The 24,993-nt window shown below is 44.6% G+C and overlaps 1 protein-coding gene across 1 annotated transcript in view; it reads left to right on the top strand.

Moving 5' to 3' along the window:
* The first annotated feature begins 435 nt into the window (after positions 1-435).
* The window catches only part of LOC147722732 (aryl hydrocarbon receptor repressor-like), an 831,322-nt gene continuing 806,764 nt past the window's right edge, over positions 436-24,993 (top strand). Inside the window, exons 1-2 of the mRNA XM_086966883.1 lie at positions 436-679; positions 3,107-3,179. Of these exons, the coding sequence (XP_086823009.1) occupies positions 3,118-3,179 (62 nt within the window). The 5' untranslated portion in view covers positions 436-679; positions 3,107-3,117. The remainder of the gene's footprint in view (positions 680-3,106; positions 3,180-24,993) is intronic.

The following is a 24,993-nucleotide window of genomic DNA, read 5'->3' as shown; positions in this document are numbered from 1 at the left end:
TGCACACCGTGCCTCACTCAGGGTCTTTATCACTGCTTTCTTTCTGTCTTCCAATGTCTTTCTCTCTTCTGCCCAGGGTCCAAGTATGATGCGGTAACAAAACCGTGTCCCCAAAAATGACATGCGGCGTACGCCACTTTGAGACCGCTGTACAAATTAAGGACTCAGCCGCGGTCTTTTGAAGAAATTCCCCGCTGTGTTTCCCTTCCTAACTTTCTGACTCTTCTCTGGCCCTCCAGCGCCATCTGCTGCCCACTGCCTGCAAGCGCCGTCCAAAGATAAACAGAGCATCGCGTGCGAACAGCTTGCGGTTGTCATTCACTCTGGAATCCGTCACCTGAATTACAAGGAAGTGAGAGCGACTCATCGAGTAGTGAAAAAAAGCAAACCCCGCAGTGAGATGAGAATCAGTGCACTGTGCAGCTGGGCAATGGTAACTGCCACATACACACAGTCCCGTCCCGGGCAGCCCAGGGAAGAGGAGAGGAAGGCTGTGCAGAGAGAGCAGCAGGCACCATTGGAGCACCCTTAAACAAACCCCTTCCTGCACTCGAGGGCAGGAGCCCCTTTCCAGGATTTCACGTTCATTCATTGTCGTTTTTTCTTTTTTTTTTTGTGAGCACAGTTTTTCATCTTCTGAAGGATACTTTGGGCCTCAGGTTGTCTGCCTTCACTTTAGGTAAGTTTTATGCAAGTCCCTTCTGTGTATCTCAAGCACGAAGACAAGTGCCTCTAAATGCCAAATTAACAATTTGAGCCTAAAAGAGAGTTAATGGAAAGGATGTGGAATTGCGGATGTTGGATTCACCGAATGTTGCACACGTCTTTGCACGCCATCCCTTCATGCCAGACTTAAGTTTAATTGCTGACTGTATATCACTTGATTTCTAAAAGCACACTTATCCCAGTCACCGGTGTGCATGTTTGTGTGTGTGTGTGTTATAAGCATCTTTTATTGTACAAATGCAGTGATTTAAAAACAATGTTTTACAGGGAACCGTGAAACATGGAAAATATTTCTCAGTTTCGTCTGAAATATGAATTCCATCATTAACCCCCATACTATTCTGCAGAGCTTTCCAGTTGTCAGTGCTACTAGGAATGTGTGGCGTGAAGGGCCAAACTATGTGCTATTATTATCAAAACTATGCAGCAACTCCCTAAATTATGAAATCATGCCCACATTCTTTTGCAACATAATATCCCGCCATTTGAGACTGAAACAACAGGTTTGTGAAATCTGCAAATTAGGCCAATTCTGTGGCAAATGCAGTAAATAAATAAATGTGCAATAATCACTACCGTCACTGTCACATAAATCCGCGGACGCACCCCATTGTCCATTGGGGTATCAACAGTTGTATTCATGAAAGGTAAACAAAACATAAACATTTTAATTCCCGTCAGTGGCCAATTTTACTGACACTTTGAAAGATACAGTATTTTAAAGCTAACTACCCCAAAATAAACATGCAATATTAAAAAGACATAAATGCCAATGCGTAAGGTGGTCCTATATTGTCATCTTGGCGTTCTGATAACACTTCTCATCACTTGCCTATGATTTTTTTCAAAGGAGTTGAAGACACACTTCTAAAATACTTTATAAAAAATATCATTTTCCATGCAATACAGAGATACAATAAAGTATAATAAAAAAACGACGGTGATGAGGCCTATTTTTCAAATGCTTTACTTGATATATTGTTGGAAGTTATTTTTCTTGTTTCTTTTTCAATGTTATTTTCAACTTAGGTAATCATTCTCATAGTCCATACATAAGCAGCATCTGTTAATCTCTTGGCACGTGGCTGTGCTTCGTGACCTCAGTGCAGCCAGCCTTGTAGGCCATACTGTAGATAAAACGCACACATTGATTATATATTTTGTTACTATTATTCTACAAACAAGAACTCTTTCAAAGCCCATAAGCCATTGGTTGGTGTTGACCATGTCAATTATTTCACTTAAATCACAAGAATCAATTCACTAATGAGAATTGCAAATTTCAAGTAATGGGAAGCTAAAAATGATGTCTTTTCAATAGGTAGCCTAGGATACAGGCAAAATAATTGGTAGCACGTGCATTGTGGTCCAGGAGCCATTAACGAAGTACTGTCTGTGATTAGAGATTTATTTTCTTGTATCATTGTTCTTTTGGTGACAAATACACAGGTAAGCACTATGGGGCAGATTTATGAGTTCTGGCGCATCTCTGCAAATCAGCAGGGATGCGCCAGAACTGATGCGTCACGCAATTCCCTCCTTGCGGCACCACAGATGCACCGCATTTACAATGCGGTGCACCATGGTGCAAGGAAGGGCAGATGCGTGACGCATCTTGTGGTGTACGGGCGGCGCATTGCTGGAGTAGCGTCGCAAGTGCGACGCAACTCCTGCAATGTACAGAGGCCACCCATACATAACGTGGTGTGTCATTCCTTATGCCTGCTTCAAGCAGGCGTAAGGATTTGACCCAGCAGCGTCGTAAAACTGACACAGTGAAATCTTTTAGATTTCACTGCGTCAGTTTTACGGGGCTTTCCTACGAGGGAATGCCCACCCTGCGACAGAACGCCCACATGAAACCTCACGCAGGTTTCATGTGGCGCAGGGCTTTACAACCAGACGCATCTGCCTAGATGCGTCACGTTGTAAATAGGTCGCAGGGATGCTCCACGTTTCCGCGCCATTGCGTGACGCAACAGCAGCGTAAACGTGGCGCAAGTCCGACATAAATCTGCCCCCAGGAGTCCACCAAAATTCGGCTTTGACTGACCACTCAGTCAGCCTATAACTTTTTTTAATGGTGTATGATTAAGGCTGGTGTCAGTCAAGTACTGGCTCTTATTTTTGAAAAAACAACACACTTTAGTCCATGGACTGGTGTTTCACAAAATGAAACTTCAGCTGATAAAGTGTAGTCATTTTCTGGCCTTAATGCTGTAACCTCACAAGCTGCACATGAGATGAATAAAAATAAAGGCGCGGGCATTGCTTATGTTCACTGTGTGAATCAGTAGTGGCAGTAGATCCCCCACCCCCCCTCATTACAGGTCTGACTGGCGGCAATGTCTGACGCGCACCTGTTGCTTCTGCTTTCCAGGTTTCCACACAATGATACCTCCGGGAGAGTGCATGTACGCCGGCCGGAAGCGACGGAAGCCGGTGCAGAAACAGTTAAGTCCCAGGCACCTTTTATTTCTGGTTTCTTTTCTGTGCAGGGGGTGGTGGGAACGGGTTCGGCAGCTCCTCCCGCAGAAACATGGACTCATTCTATACTTTTAAAAACCGTTTACTTTTCCATGCTCTGAAAAGATACGTCCAAAGAGCGATAGCAGGTTGCGCGTAGCGCCTCGGCCTGACGTCACTGGAGGGCGGGGTATGCAGGGCTGCACTGTGGCAAGAATGGCTTTCACATGCCAGCCCGGGTGTGCCAAATACATGGTTTCAATATAGCGAGCCTGTCATCGGCATGCCGGGACCTTTTCCGTTTATATTTGAAAACTCTCCAGTTATGGGAGTTTCCCGTTCGCAAAAACTCACCCCTTGTCGTTCAAGTTCATGTAGCATGTGTGTAGCACGCAACCAACATAACATAGCAAAGTATTGCATAACACATTACAGAATATAGCATGCTTCAACACAATACGGCACAGAGCAACGCAACATGACATAGCATACTATAGTATTAGACAACATAACACAGGACCGCACGGCATAACCTAACAGCAGGTATGTAACCGAACATAGCACAGCAGAACCGACAGCATACCGATAAACGACCCAGAACTAGTGCACCGTGCGCGCGTTACACGTTTTTTCGCACCAATCCGGCACTGTAGATCACTGCAGCATAGGGTCCCATGCACACAATCTACTGCATTTGGATGCCTATGTTAATGCCAGTCAGTCAGTCAATCTTTATTCGGGTCCCACAGTACCCATAAAAGCACAATATAAAAATACCTTACAGACATATTAAAATTTTAACCAGTCAAATAGTCTAAATACATTCATTATACAGATCCTAAGTGATTTAGTGCAAAACTTAGGACCATCACCGTGCAAAGCTATTTACATTGGATGTATGACGTTACGACGCGTACCGTCACAACGCGTGCTGTTACAACACGTCTTTTACAACGCAAGTCGTGACAACGGCTTGCATTGGGGGCGCGGATCGAGAATAGTATAATTTACTATTCTAACACCAGTCCCCGTGGACACTAGGGAAGGTGTTGGAATAGTAAATATACTATTCTTAATCCTGTAGCGTCCTCCAGCGCAAGTCGTGGTTACGACTTGCGTTGTAAAGGACGTGTCGTAACAGCACTGCGTTGAAACATCGGCGGTGTAAAGGATGTTTCCCATTTACATTACTCTCAGTCTTCAGCCATGGATCTGCATGCCCTTACTGCCGTTTTTAGGAAAGTGCAAGTGCGAAAAATAAGGACCTCATCATCTAAAGTTAACATGGATTCAAATGCTGCCTCTAAACTAATTGGTCTTCTCTTATTAAAATACGAGCATAAAAATTGTTTAAAATATTTGATATAAAATTTGCAGGAGAATATAAAATGCTTTACAGACTGCTCACTCCTCCCATCGCACGGACACGGGATCGAGTTTGAATTAGAACAATAACCAAGTGGGAAGGAGAGTACAAAACGAATTGTGCCAGCCCTTAAACGGAACAATAAACTTGTCTCCCAGCAAGTCATCGATAGTAACAAATAGATGTGGAGTGGGTGCCTATAATGTTCAATGGCCATATAGTTACGCACAGTAGTTTTACTGACCTATACTGCCTCACGCTCGGTCTTATATAAGGAGTACAGAGCATTCTGCATATCCTTTTTTGCGACTAAAGCAGCAAGTGAAGGCTCCCAAAAAATGCTTTCCATATTTATACTGCGCAAACTACTCAACTCTCCACCCAACCACAGGATATGTAGGCCCCTAGCACAACCTAAGCAATCCTTAATGATTGACTGGGTCAGGGTGGCTGCTTCGTTCTTCCATACAGCAATCCACATAAGTGCTGGGCGAGCCCTGATAAAATCAGAAATAACATTAATATTGAGCTCTTTATGAGATATGTAATTGGAGGTTGAAATAGGGACATTCAGTATTTTTCTGCAGAATCTATTCTCCTCCTGCTGTATACCAGAGCAGCTGGCCGTCCCCCATATCTCAGCGCCATAGGTTGCTACCGGGGTACACTGATGTTTATAAATCCTTTGGACAGCTAATACTGCACCCATCGTCTTAGGGCGAGGGATGCTTAAAATCGAGTTATTGGCCTTTGAGAACTTGCTCCTGGCGCGAGCTAAGTGCTCACTCCAGGAGCTGTTCGCAGCAAAGGCCAAACCCAAATATACAAACGATTTTACCGCCGTCATCTTATGGCCATCTATTGCAATCAGGCGTATAGCCCGTTTGCCTGGGCCACTGCTCATTTAAAAAGATTTTTTTTAATTGACTTATAAGTCTAGATTTTTCATACAAATATTAAAATCTTCGACAAGGAGGTGTAATTAATTTGACGTGCGCCCTATTTAAACTGCGTCCTCTGTGTACAGCAACGCAGGAATGGGTACTTTGTTAATATATGGGACGTCTTGGGTGGCCAATTTCAGGGAGGCATTCAGGTCATTTATATATTTTATAAAAAAGCAGGGGGGCCAGAACACAACCTTGTCTGACCCCCCTGCCGATATCAATAAACCCTGAGACCTCTCCTCCCACCCCCATTCTTACTTGGGCCTTAGGATCTCTGTGCAGATAAGCTAGGAAATTGACCAGAGTTTCGTCCAGACCCTTGGATAGAAGGATTGCCCACAGCTTAGACCTATTAACTAGGTCAAAAGCTGTAGACAAGTCCATGAAGGCCATATAGACCAGGGATTTCTTAGCGGTGGCATATTTGCTAATAATTAAATTCAAGTTAAGGCATTGCTCCCTTGTTCCCATCTTACTCCTGAAACCCACTGACAAGGGTCCTAGATGTTAGTTTCCTCTGCCCAATATAAAATTTTGTTAGAAAGAACTCTACCTAAAATTTTAAGGGTGTTGTCTAGTAGGGAGATGGGTCGATAGTTACACGGTAGTGATCTATCGCCTTTTTTAAAGATCGGAACTATTACACTTCTCGCCCAAGTTTCTGGGATCTTCGCCAGGGTCAAATTGTTGAAAATATTCAGAAGTAAGGGGGCCCAAAACGCCGGATTCCACTTAATTAAGTCTATTGGCAGCCCATCCGGGCCGGGGGCTTTGTTGCCTAAACTTTGGCTAATTGCTTCAGTTACTTCTGAAATGCCGATGTCTATAGGTATAGGATTACCAAAAATAGGGGTTGGGTCAGATGGAGGTGGGGCACAGTAAATAGTTGCAAAATGGGCCACCCAGGCCTCATTAGTTATATTGCAACTGATAGGTGTCAATGACTGCCCCATGGAACGCACTTCCCTCACTGCCGCCCAGAAGTTGTTAGCATTATTTAAATTGGCGGCGTCGTACAGCTTGTCCCAGCGCTCCTTTAGGACTTCATTTCTCCTAATTTTGGTTACTACCTTGTAATTGTTTCTGGCCTGCCTAACCGTTATAGAGCATCTCGGAACAGTGGTTAGGGCCCTGCGAAGATTCCTATTTGCTTTCGAACAGTCTCGATTAAACCAACTAGGGACCGGTGCTACCTTTTTTGGGTGGTTTGGATATGAGGCTTTTAACAGTCAGACATATCTTACTAAAGTCCTCGATTATCTGTTCAGGTGTTGAGACAAGAGAAGGGCAGGACTCGATCAGAGGCATCTTGTTTTTAGCCAGTGCCTTAAAGACTTCTGCATTTTCTGCCCCTTTCCAACATAATCTTAAATTATCTGTTGAGACTGATAAATTTGCCGCTACACAATCGCTATAAGCCATGGGTACTCACAAACTTTCTCTCGGGGGCCAAATTTACAGTGTGGTTTGTGTCCGAGGGCCGCACCGGTGGGGGCGGGGTCAGTGGGGAAGGGGGCGGGGCTAGAGCAACAAAAAAAAACTGCAACCATGAGGTTGATCACAGGTCCCTGCAGCGGACGCCTTCGTCCACTGAGCCACCAGACCCAGCATACACACATCTCTCTCTCTGTCTCCCTCCCTCTCTTTCTCACTCTCCCTCCCTCTCTCTCCCTCCCTCTGTCTCTCTCACTCTGTCTCTCTCACTCTGTCTCTCTCACTCTATCTCTCTCACTGTGTCTCTCTCACTCTGTCTCTCTCACACTGTCTCACTCTCTCTCTTTGACTGTCTCACTCCCTCACTCTGTTTCCCTCTCGCTGACTCTGTTTCCCTCTCTCTCACTCTGTTTCCCTCTCGCTCACTCTGTTTCCCTCTCGCATACTCTGTTTCCCTCTCGCTCACTCTTTTTCCCTCTCCCTCACTCTATTTCCCTCTCCCTCACTCTATTTCCCTCTCCCTCACTCTATTTCTCTCTCCCTCACTCTGTCTCCCTCTCTCTCCTTCTCTCTCCCTCATTCCCTCTGTCTCCCTCGCTCTCCTTCCCTCTCCCTCTCTCTGAGGTCTCCCTATCTCTGAGGTCTCCCTCTCTCTGAGGCCTCCCTCTGTTTGCCTCCCTCTCTCTGCCTCCCTCCCTCCCTCTCCCTCCCTTTACCTCACACTCCCTCCCTCCACCTCCCACTCCCTCCCTCCTTCTCCCTCTGCCTCCCTCTCCCCCTCCCTCTGTCTCCGTGCCTTTCCCTCCCTCAGTCTCCCTCCCTTTCCCTCTCACCCTTGCTCTCCCTCCCTATCCCTGCCTGTCCCTCGCTCCTTCTCGCTCTCCCTCCCTTTGACTCCCTCCCTCCGTCTGCCTACTTTTCCCTTCCTCCCTCTCCTTCACTTCATATGGTCTTGGTACTCTGGGGTGCCTTGCAATATCCTTTTAATGCAAATCACAGGGTACTTTATTTCTTATAATATATAGTGACTCCATCACCCTTCCCACACACTGCTTAAAGTCCTTGGGTTGTTGCACTTTCATATGAAATCGATAGTATGTTTGCTGACCTGATGAATAAAAGTCACACCTGTACCACAAAATTAAACACATCAAAGGGCAGTTAGACTTTTTTGCAAAAAGATATTGGAATCAGTTTAATACATGTCAGATTTTTTAAAAATGTTGTAGTGCAGAAGCAATATGCATGGACAGAAACAGAGATGATATATTTTTCCATCATTTCCTAATGCATGCATGGAAAAAATATATATATATGTTGCCATAAATGTCTCCGTTCTACAGATCATCGTTCATTCAGAAAATGCGAGGTTTCGTTTTTGCATGTTTAAATTGCAGCTTTAATAATGCTCCATGTCCTCCCTTTCACCTTTGCCGCTGGCTCTGGCAGCGGGCGTGATGTCAGAGCTCAGCTGTAATAAGGCATTACAGTTGATCAGCTATGTCAGTTCTTTTTCACAGGCGACTAGAGATGTCACAAGTCGCCTACCGTATGGAAATCAGAGACACGCTTTAATATAGGGATTCCAGTCTCTCCTATATTATAAACGCCCTTTTAATGTTATACTAATGTTGTACAAAATGAGCGGGCGCATTAAAATCCACCCCCTGCCCCTCCCATCTTCCCCCTGAAATCTGCTCATCATAAATAAAGTGCAGGTTCTGAAAAACGGCTGGCGAGTTATTATTCAACATTAAATGTGCTCGTCAAAATGCTGCCTGATGGGATCGGAAAGTGGGCCCTGTCACAAAGGTAGCACCAAGTAGAACCACTGACCTTTTGCAGGAATACACTCACTTCTTTGTAGGGTACTGCAGTGGGTCTACATTAGCCAGTGCACAGAGGGTGCACAACTTCAGCCAATGGTGAGTGGGGTTGCGTTACAGCTGGCAGGCTGAGGTACTTCAATTTGTATGAGAGAAAATTTATTTGCGTACCTAAACCCCAATTTTGTGGGTTATAGACGTGGCTGATCGCTAGTCAAAAAGGTTACTTTGCTTGTAAGCTGAATTTAAATACTAAAACATCCTTAACTATCAGATTAGGCAAGCACTAGTTAACGAACTGGTGGTTGAGTATAATGCAAAAATACCCAAGGGCAACAACAGTACCTTCTCGCTCCAACAGATGTTTCAACAACTGCTCTTATTTTTCAGGAGTAAGGTTCAGAGCTTCATCTCTGCGAACAGCTCTCCCCGAGAATTAAAGAGGAATGAATTGTAATTACACCAAACGCAAAGGGCGAGCTGTCCCCATAGACAGCCATCCATCACACCGCAGATTCCCCCAGGGACACAGAGGTCAAACATTGGTCACGGGCCTTACTCTGTCCCAGGTGGGACAGTGGCACCACATTACTGAAAATGCTGAAATAGCATTGGGCAGGGTCGGCTTTAGCGTTAGTAGCCTCCCATTGCGAGAGCCTTTGTTGCCCCCCCCTTCCCGCCTTCTCTAAGGATGCCTTCACTATTTCCTTTCAGTGCTTTCCCTCATTTCTTTATAGCCACCCTCTCGCAGTGAATTGTTATTATTGCGATGTCCATTCTAATGTAGGGTCACAGAGCGCTTTACATAAAACGCACATTATTCAGTCAATGAATCCTACAAGAGAGTAAATCCTTCTCCTTCCCTTTCCCTCCCATTCGCTTCTTTCCCTCCGTGTCTGCCTCCCTTTCTCTCCCGCCCTCCCTCCCCCTCTCTCCCTCTGTCTCCTCACCCTTGCTGTGTGTGCCCAGGCTGTGACAGCTTCCAGGCGCAGGCCCACACACACACACAGCCGCACCCGAGCTCTTGACAGATCCTTAATAGACGATTAGCATGTTAATTATGCCTTGATCACCTCTCAGCGCCCCTGCAGCCCCACTCGGACTACGGCTGGAATCGCCCGTCCTCCACAGAGCAGCAGAGTTGCCGAGTGGCGCTCTGGTTGCAGACAGACTTAAAAAAAAAAAAAAAAACTCGGGTACGATATTTACAAGGTCCGCGGGCCGCCAGGGAAGGCTTGCCGGGCCGCCACTGGCCCGCGGGCCGTACTATGAGTACCCCTGCTATAAGCGATAGTCCATCTGGTTGCTTTTAGTATTACTTTAATCGGGTTATGATCCCCAAAATCAGACGGTGTCACCGTAGCAAAAGTCACCAGTTTTTTAATTAGGGGCATACAAAAACATAGTCTAATGTAGAGCCACTCCCCCTTCCTCTATAAGTCGGGTGGTTAAACCTATGAGAACTTACAACAAAGTCCATAACATTAGAGGGTTGTGTACAGAGAGATGTTAACATATCAGTACCTTGGCTTTGAAATTTAGCATTAAAATCGCCACCTAATAAGATGCCTAAAGTATCTCCTTTTACGGACTGGTTATCCAGATCAGACATAAAATCAAATAACTTTAAAAAGCTTTTGTTAGGGACTGACTGAAAATCATTGTTATAAAATTTTAATAAATAAAATTGAATACCCCTTTTAAACAATGCAGCTTGAAAATCTAGGCTATGCGTTAGGATTATTTCAAATGTGCACCGGATGTCACCTTAAATCCTATGAACAATCCCCCTGATGGCCTTCCCTTCCTTGGTTTTTGTGAAAGGACACTATAACAATGAAAACCCTCAATGTATACATTTTCGGTAGCCCAAGTTTCTTGAAACATCAAAATATCATGTTCCCTGACCAAATGTAGCCATTTTAGATGTTAATGCATCCATGCGCTCCCTAGAGTAGTAGCTATGGTTGGCTAGGAATTGGATGCAAAACATGGAGGGTCAACATGCAACCCTGGATATTCCACTGTAACCTGCCGATGTATGCCCACGCACTTTATAATCTTACTCATGCCTGCACGGCACAAAACGGCATGCCCTCGAACCCCATGTTTTCTGGCTTTGCCCAGTGATGCCTCATTATGCTTGGCCGCACAAAACAACTCTTTAAGTTATTTGATGCTCAACTATCACTGGGCATTTCCTGACGCTGTCAATCTTGTTTGGGCTTCAAACTCTATGCCATTTTATATTTTTAGCTTGAATTATTATTGCATAGGTTCTAATCAGTTAGTTTTACATTTGACTCCTGTTTTTACGTCATAACTTACATTGCTTTTTGTAAATGATTTCAGGTAATCATACAATAAAGATTTTACAATGTCGCAGTGCACCATGCTGCATTGTACCATGCCGTATCATTCTATACCATAACTAACTCACTGCAACAAGACTGCATAGCACAACTCAACTTAGCATAAGATAACATGATTGACACAATACAACACAAAACAACACAATCTGGACTTAATTCAGCACAACATGAAATTATACAACATAACGATGCACTACATAATTTATTATTTATTTATTTAGTGAATTTGTAGAGCGCAGCTGTCACCTTACAGGTATCCTGGCGCTAAGGCTTCACAAGGTAGGAGCGGTGAGCATGACAAAGAGATAGATCCAGCGGTTTTACCTTCGGAAACAGCCAAGTTTTAATACGTTTCCTAAAAAGGAGAAGTTCCTCCGTTTGAAGAATCTCCAAGGGCAGACTGTTCCAGAGTTTGGCAGCCGCAACTCCGAAAGATCTTCCCCCAACCTTGACCTTCTTGAATCTGGGTACCTTCACCAAACATGCAGTTGCTGAGCGAAGTGCTCTGCTTGGGATGTACCATTCAAATTTGGTTTGCAGCGAGCTAGGCCCGAGTCCATGCAGGGCCTTAAAGACAAGGCAGAGAGATTTGAAAGATATTCTCTGCCTCAGCAGTAGCCAATGAAGCTCGGTCAATGCCGCTGTTGCGGAGGATCTTCTTGTCCAGCCAAGAGCCAACTTAGCGGCAGCAGCCTGAATTCTTTGAAGTCTGTCTACCAACTGACCCAGTGACTCAAGCAGGAGAGCATTACAGTAATCGAGTCTGCCCAATATAGTGCATCTGACTACCATGGCCCGTGAAAAAACAGAGCGAGATTATCGCAAAGCATCTGTGTAGGAGGGGTAGAAGTTTTAGTGCATTCAGGATTAGTAAGATCGGTCAAGATCTGGAAAATGCTTTTAGAGATATTTGCCGCAGTACAGATCGTTGAGCAAAAGTAGTCGGCTTTAGATTTAAGGATCAAGGCTTTATACTCAGCGAGTTTAGCTTTCCAACAAAGTCTGTTAACATCAGTATAGCCTTGCCTCCACTTTCTTTCAGCCTGTTTTCAGGCTAATCGTAGGGCCTTCAAAGAGTTGTTAAACCAGGGAGCCGAGGCTTTGCCCTTAAACCTGCGTTTTCTTAGCGGGGCTAGAGAATCTACCCTCGTAGTAATTCTGAGGCACAGAGAATCATAGTTTTCATCAACTTGACAGTCTGAGGAAAAACAATCTTCAACCTTAAATACCGTATCAGTAGTTTTCATCCTCCCAAGAGCTCTCCAGTCCCTGCATAGAAACTCAGTAGTAATATCTTGAGCCTGTGTATGAACCTTATTACTCTTAACAAAAAATTTAAGAAGGAAATGATCGGTCCAGGCCATGGGCAGAGTATCACTCAAATATGCCAGTTGCGGGGTCGAAAAAATCTAATCAAGCCGGTGTCCAGCCCTGTGGGTGGCTTCTATAACCAGTTGATGAAGACCAATACTTTCACAGGAATGGAGAAGATTACACAATCCTGCGTCTAGGGAACCATTTGACCACAGGTTAAAGTCTCCAAGGACTAACAGATTTTTATGCGAGGCAGCCATATTAGCAATGATGGTAAGCAATGACTGCTGTTGCTGGACACTGAAAGCCCCGGGCGGTCTATAACAGATGATACCAGTAAACATAACCCCATTGTGACTATGAATAGATAGACCAAATAGTTCAGCACCGATGACCGGGTCCAAATCAATAGTTTTTATATGCCAGGAAGCCCTGTAAATGATTCCCACCCCACCGCCTCTCCCTTTAGATCTGGGAAGGTGAAGGATTTTATAGTCCGGCGGGCAGGCCCAGCCGAGCTCAACCTCACCATCAAGGTGAGTCCAAGTCTCGGTAATAAAGAGGGCGTCCAACTGGCGCGAATCCACCAATAATTGAATTTCCTCTGCATGTTTAGGCAGAGATCTAACGTTAAGAAGCCCACATGATAAAAGACCCCTGCTCACAAAATCACTCAGTGGAAGAGCCGATTCAGCGAAGGAAAGATATCCCTTGTGCGCAAACTCACCCAGGTTAAGTAGGATCTCTCGAGAGTATAGTGGGGGGACTGTGCCCGAGAGAGGGATACCAACGCGGGAATGCGGAGCAGCATAACTGGCACTGGGCACGGCTCTGGCGCGGACGGGCGCAGACGGGCTTGCCTTTGGCGCGCCCGCTGTGCACGTCCGCTGCGCGTTCATCCCAGTGTTATTTTATATCGCCTGCTCCCCAACCACTAGACCGAGAATGAAGGCTACCCTTAAGATGGCGGGTCCACTCGCACGGACGAACCGAGCCAACTGAGTAGAGGTAGGAACAGGGTTGCTCTAATACCAACAGTTAAGAATTGATTGCAACATAACATGGCATAATAAAGCTTATCACAACATAATATAATACTGTGTAGTTCAACATTACATGTGTAGCTTATACTGTAAAGTAGCATAGCATTTCATGGTGTAAGAACCAACTTAACACAAGACAACATAACATCGCAACATAGCATAACATGAAATACTACATCACAAGACCACACAACATATCACAGACAAAGCATAACGTAAGACAGTATAACAAAATCCTGCACAGCATAACAACATAATATAACATATCACAGCACAGAGCAACATCACAGCATGACATCACAGGAGAACGCAAATCAACACAGCAAAACTCACCCTATCATACCATGGAAAACCATGCCATACCATACAATATTATGCCTTACCTTACCTCCGCTAATGTAATATAACTCAACATAACATGAATGGCCTAACACACAATGACATAACATAACGCAACACAATATTAGACAATGTGACACAACTTAATAGAGAAGGATACAGAAGCACAACTTAACAGTATTGCGTAGCATAACGAAACAAAACATAACTTGATGCAACATAACACAGGTTGTTGTAAAATAGCATGGCATAACATAGTAATGCAATCTAACATAAAACAGCATAACCTAATACAGCATATCATATTAAGGGATGACACATCGTAACTTTATACATACAATAAAATACCATAACATATACTACTTGTATCAAATGCAGAGCTGCACAATTGTGAAATGGCCATGTTATTAACAGGTGGACATCCTGGAAGGGTAAGAACGCAGCTATCATTAGCCAATGGTTACACACAGCCATCATTAGCCAGTGATTACACGCAGCCATCAGTAGCCAATGGTACACACAACCATCATTAGCCAATGGTTACACACAGCCATCATTAGCCAATAGTTACACGCAGCCATCATTAGTCAATGGTACACAAAGCCATCATTAGCCAATTGTTACAGACAGCCATCATTAGTCAATGGTCATTAGCCAATGGTTACACACAGCCATCATTAGCCAATGGTACACAAACCCATCATTAGCTAATGGTTACACACAGCCATCATTAGCCAATGGTCATTAGCCAATGGTTACACACAGCCATCATTAGCCAGTGGTTACACACAGCCATCATTGCCAATGGTACACAAAGCCATCATTAGCCAATGGTTACACTCAGCCATCATTAGCCAATGGTTACAGACAGCCGTCATTAGCCAGCGGTTACACACAGCCATCATTAGCCAATGGTTACGCACACCATCATTAGCCAATGGTTACACACAGCCATCATTAGCCAATGGTTACACACACAATCATTAACCACTGGTTACACACAGCCCTCATTAGCCACTGATTGTAAACAGCCATCATTAGCCAATGTTTACGCACAGCCATCATTAGCCAATAGTTACACACGGCCATCATTAACCAGTGGTTACACACAGCTATCTTTAGCCAATGATTACGCACAGCCATCATTAGCCAATGGTTATGCACAGTCATCATTAGCCGATGGTTACACACAGCCATCATTAGCCACTGGTTACACATAGCCATCATTAGCCACTGGTTACACACAGCCATCATTAGTCAATGGTACACACAGCCATCATTAGCCACTGGTTACGCACCACAGTGCCATCATTAGCCAATGGTTAAGCACAGCCATCATTAGCCAATGGTTACACACGGCCATCATTAGCCAGTAGTTACACAAAGCCATTTTTAGCCAATGGTTACGCACAGCCATCATTAGCCAATGGCTACACACAGCCATAATTAGCCAATGGTTACACTCAGCCATCATTAGCCAATGGTACACATAGCCATCATTAGCCAATGGTTACACACAGCCTCCATTAGCCACTGGTTACACACAGCCATCATTAGCCAATGATTCACACAGCCATCATTAGCCATGGTTACACACAGCCGTCATTAGCCAGCGGTTACACACAGCCATCATTAGCCAATGGTTACGCACACCATCATTAGCCAATGGTTACACACAGCCATCATTAGCCAATGGTTACACACACAATCATTAACCACTGGTTACACACAGCCCTCATTAGCCACTGATTGTAAACAGCCATAATTAGCCAATGTTTACGCACAGCCATCATTAGCCAATAGTTACACACAGCCATCATTAACCAGTGGTTACACACAGCTATCTTTAGCCAATGATTACGCACAGCCATCATTAGCCAATGGTTATGCACAGCCATCATTAGCCGATGGTTACACACAGCCATCATTAGCCACTGGTTACACACAGCCATCATTAGCCACTGGTTACACACAGCCATCATTAGCCAATGGTACACACAGCCATCATTAGCCACTGGTTACGCACCACAGTGCCATCATTAGCCAATGGTTAAGCACAGCCATCATTAGCCAATGGTTACACACGGCCCTCATTAGCCACTGGTTGTACACAGCCATCATTATCCAATGTTTACGCACAGCCATCATTATCCAATAGTTACACACAGCCATCATTAACCAGTGGTTACACACAGCCATCTTTAGCCAATGGTTACGCACATCAATCATTAGCCAATGGCTACACACAGCCATAATTAGCCAATGGTTACACTCAGCCATCATTAGCCAATGGTACACATAGCCATCATTAGCCAATGGTTACACACAGCCTTCATTAGCCACTGGTTACACACAGCCATCATTAGCCAATGATTCACACAGCCATCAGTAGCCAATGTTTACGCACAGCCATTATTAACCAATGGTTACACACGGCCATCATTAGCCAATGGTTACTCACAGCCATCATTAGCCAATGGTTACACAGAGCCATCCTTAGCCAATAGTACACACAGCCATCATTAGCCAGTGATTATGCACAGCCATCATTACCCAATGGTAAGGCTCTGCCATCATTAGCCAATGGTACACTCAGCCATCGTTAGCCAGTGGTTATACACAGCCATCATTATCCAATGCTTACGCACAGCCATCATTAGGCAATAGCTACGCACAGCCATCATTAGCCAATGGTTACACACAGCCATCATTTTCCAGTGGTTATTCACAGCCATCATTAGCCAATGGTTACGCTCAGCCATCATTAGCCAATGGTTACGCTCTGCCATCATTAGCCAACGGTACACACAGCCATCATTAGTCACTCGTCACTCACAGCCATCATTAGCCAATGGTTATGCTCAGCCATCATTAGCCAATGGTTACGCTCTGCCATCATTAGCTAATGGTACACACAGCCATCATTAGTCACTCGCCACACACAGCCATCATTAGCCAATGGTTATACACAGCCATCATTAGTCAATGGTTACGCTCAGCCATCATTAGCCAATGGTTACGCTCTGCCATCATTAGCCAACGGTACACACAGCCATCATTAGTCACTCGTCACACACAGCCATCATTAGCCAATGGTTATGCTCAGCCATCATTAGCAAATGGTTACGCTCTGCCATCATTAGCCAATGGTACACACAGCCAACATTAGTCACTCGCCACACACAGCCATCATTAGCCAATGGTTACACCTAGCCATCATTAGCCAGTGGTTACACTCAGCCATCATTAGCCAATGATTACGCTCTGCCATCATTAGCCAACGGTACACACAGCCATCATTAGCCAGTGGTGACGCACAGCCATCATTACCCAATGGTCACGCTCTGCCATCATTAGCCAATGGTACACATAGCCATCATTATCCTGTGGTTACACACAGCCATCATTAGCCAATGGTCATTAGCCAATGGTTACACACAGCCATCATTAGCCTGTGGTTACACACAGCCATCTTTAGCCAATGGTACACAAAGCCATCATTAGCCAATGGTTACACTCAGCTATCATTAGCCATGGTTACACACAGCCGTCATTAGCCAGTGGTTACACACAGCCATCATCAGCCAATAGTTACGCACGCCATCATTAACCAATAGTTACACACAGCCATCATTAGCCAATGGTTACACACACACAATCATTAGCCACTGGTTACACACAGCCATCATTAGCCAATGGTACACACAACCATCATTAGCCAATGGTTATGCACGCCATCATTAGCCAATGGTTACACACAGCCATCATTAGCCAATGGTTACACACACACACAATCATTAGCCACTGGTTACACATAACCATCATTAGCCAATGGTACACACAACCATCATTGGCCAATGGTTACACCTAGCCATCATTAGCCAACGGTTACGCACACCATCATTAGCCAATGGTTACACACAGCCATCATTAGCCAATGGTTACACACACAATCATTAACCACTGGTTACACACAGCCCTCATTAGCCACTGATTGTAAACAGCCATCATTAGCCAATGTTTACGCACAGCCATCATTAGCCAATAGTTACACACGGCCATCATTAACCAGTGGTTACACACAGCTATCTTTAGCCAATGATTACGCACAGCCATCATTAGCCAATGGTTATGCACAGCCATCATTAGCCGATGGTTACACACAGCCATCATTAGCCACTGGTTACACACAGCCATCATTAGCCAATGGTACACACAGCCATCATTAGCCACTGGTTACGCACCACAGTGCCATCATTAGCCAATGGTTAAGCACAGCCATCATTAGCCAATGGTTACACACGGCCCTCATTAGCCACTGGTTGTACACAGCCATCATTATCCAATGTTTATGCACAGCCATCATTATCCAATAGTTACACACAGCCATCATTAACCAGTGGTTACACACAGCCATCTTTAGCCAATGGTTATGCACATCAATCATTAGCCAATGGCTACACACAGCCATAATTAGCCAATGGTTACACTCAGCCGTCATTAGCGAATGGTACACATAGCCATCATTAGCCAATGGTTACACACAGCCTTCATTAGCCACTGGTTACACACAGCCATCATTAGCCAATGATTCACACAGCCATCAGTAGCCAATGTTTACGCACAGCCATTATTAACCAATGGTTACACACGGCCATCATTAGCCAATGGTTCCTCACAGCCATCATTAGCCAATGGTTACACCGAGCCATCCTTGGCCAATAGTACACACAGCCATCATTAGCCAGTGATTATGCACAGCCATCATTACCCAATGGTAAGGCTCTGCCATCATTAGCCAATGGTACACTCAGCCATCGTTAGCCAGTGGTTATACACAGCCATCATTATCCAATGCTTACGCACAGCCATCATTAGGCAATAGCTACGCACAGCCATCATTAGCCAATAGTTACACACAGACATCATTTTCCAGTGGTTATACACAGCCATCATTAGCTAATGGTTACGCTCAGCCATCATTAGCCAATGGTTACGCTCTGCCATCATTAGCCAACGGTACACACAGCCATCATTAGTCACTCGTCACTCACAGCCATCATTAGCCAATGGTTATGCTCAGCCATCATTAGCCAATGGTTACGCTCTGCCATCATTAGCTAATGGTACACACAGCCATCATTAGTTACTCGCCACACACAGCCATCATTAGCCAATGGTTACACCTAGCCATCATTAGCCAACGGTCACGCTCTGCCATCATTAGCCAATGGTACACACAGCCATCATTAGCCAGTGGTTACGCACAGCCATCATTACCCAATGGTCACGCTCTGCCATCATTAGCCAATGGTACACACAGCCATCATTAGCCTGTGGTTACACACAGCCATCATTAGCCAATGGTCATTAGCCAATGGTTACACACAGCCATCATTAGCCTGTGGTTACACACAGCCATCATTAGCCAATGGTACACAAAGCCATCATTAGCCAATGGTTACACTCAGCCATCATTAGCCATGGTTACACACAGCCGTCATTAGCCAGTGGTTACACACAGCCATCATTAGCCAATGGTTACGCACAGCATCATTAGCCAATGGTTACACACAGCCATCATTAGCCAATGGTTATGCACAGCCATCATTAGTCAATGGTTACACACAGCCCTCATTAGCCACTGGTTGTACACAGCCAGCATTATCCAATGTTTACGCACAGCCATCATTAGCCAATAGTTGCACACGGCCATCATTAACCAGTGGTTACATACAGCCATCTTTAGCCAATGGTTACGCACATCCATCATTAGCCAATGGCTACACAAAGCCATAATTAGCCAATGGTTACACTCAGCCATCATTAGCCAATGGTTACACATAGCCAATATTTGCCAGTGGTTAAGCACAGCCATCATTAGCCAATGGTTATGCACAGCCATCATTAGTCAATGGTTACACACGGCCATCATTAGCCACTGGTTACACACAGCCATCATTAGCCACTGGTTACACACAGCCATCATTAGCCAATGGTTGAGCACAGCCATCATTAGCCAATGGTTACGCAGGCCATCATTAGCCAGTGGTTACACACAGCCATCTTTAGCCAATGGTTACGCACAGCCATCATTAACCAATGGCTACACACAGCCATAATTAGCCAATGGTTACACTCCGTCATCATTAGCCATTGGTACACTTAGCCATCATTACCCAATAGTACACACAGCCTTCATTAGTCACTGGTTACACACAGCCATCATTAGCCAATGGTACATGCAGCCATCATTAGCCAATGGTTACACATAGCCATCATTAGCCAATGGTTACACTGAGCCATCATTAGCCAATAGTACACACAGCCATCATTAGCCAGTGGTTACGCACAGCCATCATTACCCAATGGTCGCGCTCTGCCATCATTAGCCAATGGTACACTCAGCCATCATTAGCCAGTGGTTATACACAGCCATCATTATCCAATGGTTACGCAGAGCCATCATTAGCCAATAGCTACACACAGCCATCATTAGTCACTCGTCACACACAGCCATCATTAGCCAATGGTTATGCTCAGCCATCATTAGCAAATGGTTACGCTCTGCCATCATTAGCCAATGGTACACACAGCCAACATTAGTCACTCGCCACACACAGCCATCATTAGCCAATGGTTACACCTAGCCATCATTAGCCAGTGGTTACACTCAGCCATCATTAGCCAATGATTACGCTCTGCCATCATTAGCAAACGGTACACACAGCCATCATTAGCCAGTGGTGACGCACAGCCATCATTACCCAATAGTCACGCTCTGCCATCATTAGCCAATGGTACACATAGCCATCATTATCCTGTGGTTACACACAGCCATCATTAGCCAATGGTCATTAGCCAATGGTTACACACAGCCATCATTAGCCTGTGGTTACACACAGCCTTCTTTAGCCAATGGTACACAAAGCCATCATTAGCCAATGGTTACACTCAGCTATCATTAGCCATGGTTACACACAGCCGTCATTAGCCAGTGGTTACACACAGCCATCATCAGCCAATAGTTACGCACGCCATCATTAACCAATAGTTACACACAGCCATCATTAGCCAATGGTTACACACACACACAATCATTAGCCACTGGTTACACACAGCCATCATTAGCCAATGGTACACACAACCATCATTAGCCAATGGTTATGCACGCCATCATTAGCCAATGGTTACACACAGCCATCATTAGCCAATGGTTACACACACACACAATCATTAGCCACTGGTTACACATAGCCATCATTAGCCAATGGTACACACAACCATCATTGGCCAATGGTTACACCTAGCCATCATTAGCCAACGGTTACACTCAGCCATCATTACCCGATGGTTACGCTCTGCCATCATTAGCCAACGGTACACACAGCAATCATTAGCCAGTGGTTACGCACAGCCATCATTACCCAATGGTCAGGCTCTGCCATCATTAGCCAATGGTACACACAGCCATCATTAGCCTTTGGTTACACACAGCCATCATTAGCCAATGATCATTAGCCAATGGTTACACACAGCCATCATTAGCCTGTGGTTACACACAGCCATAATTAGCCAATGATACACAAAGCCATCATTAGCCAATGGTTAAACTCAGCCATCATTAGCCATGGTTACACACAGCCGTCATTAGCCAGTGATTACACACAGCCATCATTAGCCAATAGTTACGCACGCCATCATTAGCCAATGGTTACACACAGCCATCATTAGCCAATGGTTACACACACACAATCATTAGCCACTGGTTACACACAGCCATCATTAGCCAATAGTGTACACAGCCCTCATTAGCCACTGGTTGTACACAGTCATCATTATCCAATGTTTACGCTCAGCCATCATTAGCCAATAGTTACGTATGGCCATCATTAACCAGTGGTTACACACAGCCGTCTTTAGCCAACGGTTACGCACATCCATCATTAGCCAATGGTTACACACAGCCATTATTAGCCAATGGTTACACTCAGCCATCATTAGCCAATGGTTACACACAGCCAATATTTGCCAGTGGTTAGGCACAGCCATCATTAGCCAATGGTTACACACAGCTGTCAGTCAGTCAGTCAGTCAGTCAAAATACACTTTATTCGATTTTTGTTAAAATCATAAAAGGCAAAACATACATGTATTTAAAAAGACATTTTAAAAATACCCACAGTTCATTTTGTTTATACATAGTGTCCATAAAAAAGTCACTGAATTGGTCACCATTATACATACGAAAAATAGCAGTTAATGTATTCATTTTTAATTTAAAACAGAGCAGTTCTAGGGATTCTTTTATTTCTACCTCTGTGCGCGGCTGTTAAAAAACTCGCTACACAAAAAGTGACATGTGCGTCCGGTAACCTTTGGAGGTAAAGCAAGGCAGGTCTCACTTGTATAAAGCCCAGTGTTTTCAGGAGGGGAATTAAGTATTTTCTCCTCTCAGTATCGTAAAATACACAAAAAAACAGGAAATGAAGAGTGTCCTGATTAGAGAACTGATCGCACTCACAGGGTGGTGCATGTTCTGGTTTACCCCACGTAGGGAAGGTGCCTAATAGATAGTGGATTAAATTCAATCTGAATCTGGTTAACAAGAATCTATGCAAGGGTTTAGAGACATATTGCAGGTATGGTTCCATTGAGGGGGAAGAGGACAAAACCAGATGTGCTCTTACTAACGGTTTATTAACCTCATATTCCTCTCTCTCTAAACGTGTCCTCCCCTGGAATTCCTTCTTAATCCATGCAATGTCCGCTTTCCTGATTGTAGATGGTGTTGTATATAAATCAGGTCTTCCGAGGGCAGTGAATGATGACTTTATATATCTCAGCCAGGCTATTTTCATTGCCCCCTCCCTTGCAGTCACGTCTTTAAGGATTGTGTGATTTAAAGACAACTCGGTATTTAACCAGATATTGGCCCAAAAAAGTAAGGGGGCCATTTTCAGTCCATCTATAATATAAGGTAGGCCAACTTCCTCATGTATGGAGTATGTAGGTGTGGAGTTTGGGACCGACAGAATTCGTCTAATGAGTTTGTTCTCTACTATCTGCATACTATCCAGATTAGTATAACCCCACAGTGCTGCACCATATGAGACTATTGAAATGCATTTACTTTTGTAAACTTTTAACACGGCTTCCATTGGTTTAGCCCCTAGTCTTTTAGTAAAATCCAACAGGGCTGCTGTGGACCTGGCTAAAGAAATACATTTGGCCTTAATTTGCGGGACCCAGGAGCCCTTCTCATCAAACAGGACCCCTAGATAAGGAAAAACCGGGACCCTGGAGAGAGCCTCGCCGTTACAGAAAAAGGTTTTTGTATGTGATTTGTTTTTTTGTGGACCCACAGCCATCATTATCCAATGTTTACGCTCAGCCATCATTAGCCAATAGTTACACATGGCCATCATTAACCAGTGGTTACACACAGCCGTCTTTAGCCAATGGTTACGCACATCCATCATTTGCCAATGGTTACACACAGCCATCATTAGCCAATGGTTACACTCAGCCATCATTAGCCAATGGTTACACACAGCCAATATTTGCCAGTGGTTAAGCACAGCCATCATTAGCCAATGGTTACACACAGCTGTCATTAGCCTGTGGTTACACACAGCCATCATTAGCAGATGGTTACACACAGCCGTCAAAAGCCAGTGGTTACACACAGCGTACATTTGCCAGTGGTTACACACATCCTTCATTAGCTATTGGTTACACACAGCCATCATTAGCCAATGGTACACACAGCCATCATTAGCCAAGGGTTACACACTGCCATCCTTAGCCAGTGGTTACACACAGCCATCATTAGCCAATGGTACATGCAGCCATCATTAGCCAATGGTTACGTAAGGCCATCATTAGCCAATGGTTACACCGAGCCATCATTAGCCGATAGAACATACAGCCATCATTAGCCAGTGGTTACGCACAGCCATCATTACCCAATGGTCGCACTCTGCCATCATTAGCCAATGGTACACTCAGCCATCATTAGCCAGTGGTTATACACAGCCATCATTATCCAATGGTTACGCACAGCCATCATTAGCCAATAGCTACACACAGCCATCACTAGCCAATGGTTACACACAGCCATCATTTGCCAGTGGGTATACACAGCCATCATTAGCCAATGGTTACGCTCAGTCATCATTAGCCAATGGTTACGCTCTGCCATCATTAGCCAACGGTACACACAGCCATCATTAGTCACTTGTCACACACAGCCATCATTAGCCAATGGTTATGCTCAGCCATCATTAGCCAATGGTTATGCTCTGCCATCATTAGCTAATGGTACACACAGCCATCATTAGTCACTCGCCACACACAGCCATCATTAGCCAATGGTTACACCTAGCCATCATTAGCCAGCGGTTACACTGAGCCATCATTAGCCAATGATTACGCTCTGCCATCAATAGCCAACGGTACACACAAACATCAATAGCCAGTGGTTACGCACAGCCATCATTACCCAATGGTCACGCTCTGTCATCATAAGCCAATGGTACACATAGCCATCATTAGCCTGTGGTTACACACAGCCATCATTAGTCAATGGTCATTAGCCAATGGTTACACACAGCAATCATTAGCCTGTGGTTACACACAGCAATCATTAGCCAATGGTACACAAACCCATCATTAGCCAATGGTTACACTCAGCCATCATTAGCCATGGTTACACACAGCCGTCATTAGCCAGTGGTTACACACAGCCATCATTAGCCAATGGTTACACACAGCATCATTAGCCAATGGTTACACACAGCCATCATTAGCCAATGGTTATGCACAGCCATCATTAGCCAATGGTTACATACAGCCCTCATTAGCCACTGGTTGTACACAGCCATCATTATCCAATGTTTACGCACAGCCATCATTATCCAATAGTTACACACAGCCATCATTAACCAGTGGTTACACACAGCCATCTTTAGCCAATGGTTACGCACATCAATCATTAGCCAATGGCTACACACAGCCATAATTAGCCAATGGTTACACTCAGCCATCATTAGCCAATGGTTACACACATCCAATATTTGCCAGTGGTTAAGCACAGCCATCATTAGCCAATGTTTATGCACAGCCATCATTAGTCAATGGTTACACACGGCCATCATT

Source organism: Lissotriton vulgaris, chromosome 4_1, assembly GCF_964263255.1.
Source record: "Lissotriton vulgaris chromosome 4_1, aLisVul1.2, whole genome shotgun sequence".
In the NCBI taxonomy this organism is placed as follows: domain Eukaryota; kingdom Metazoa; phylum Chordata; class Amphibia; order Caudata; family Salamandridae; genus Lissotriton; species Lissotriton vulgaris.
Note: the sequence above shows the minus strand (reverse complement) of the source record. Positions and strands in the feature narration are given on the sequence as shown.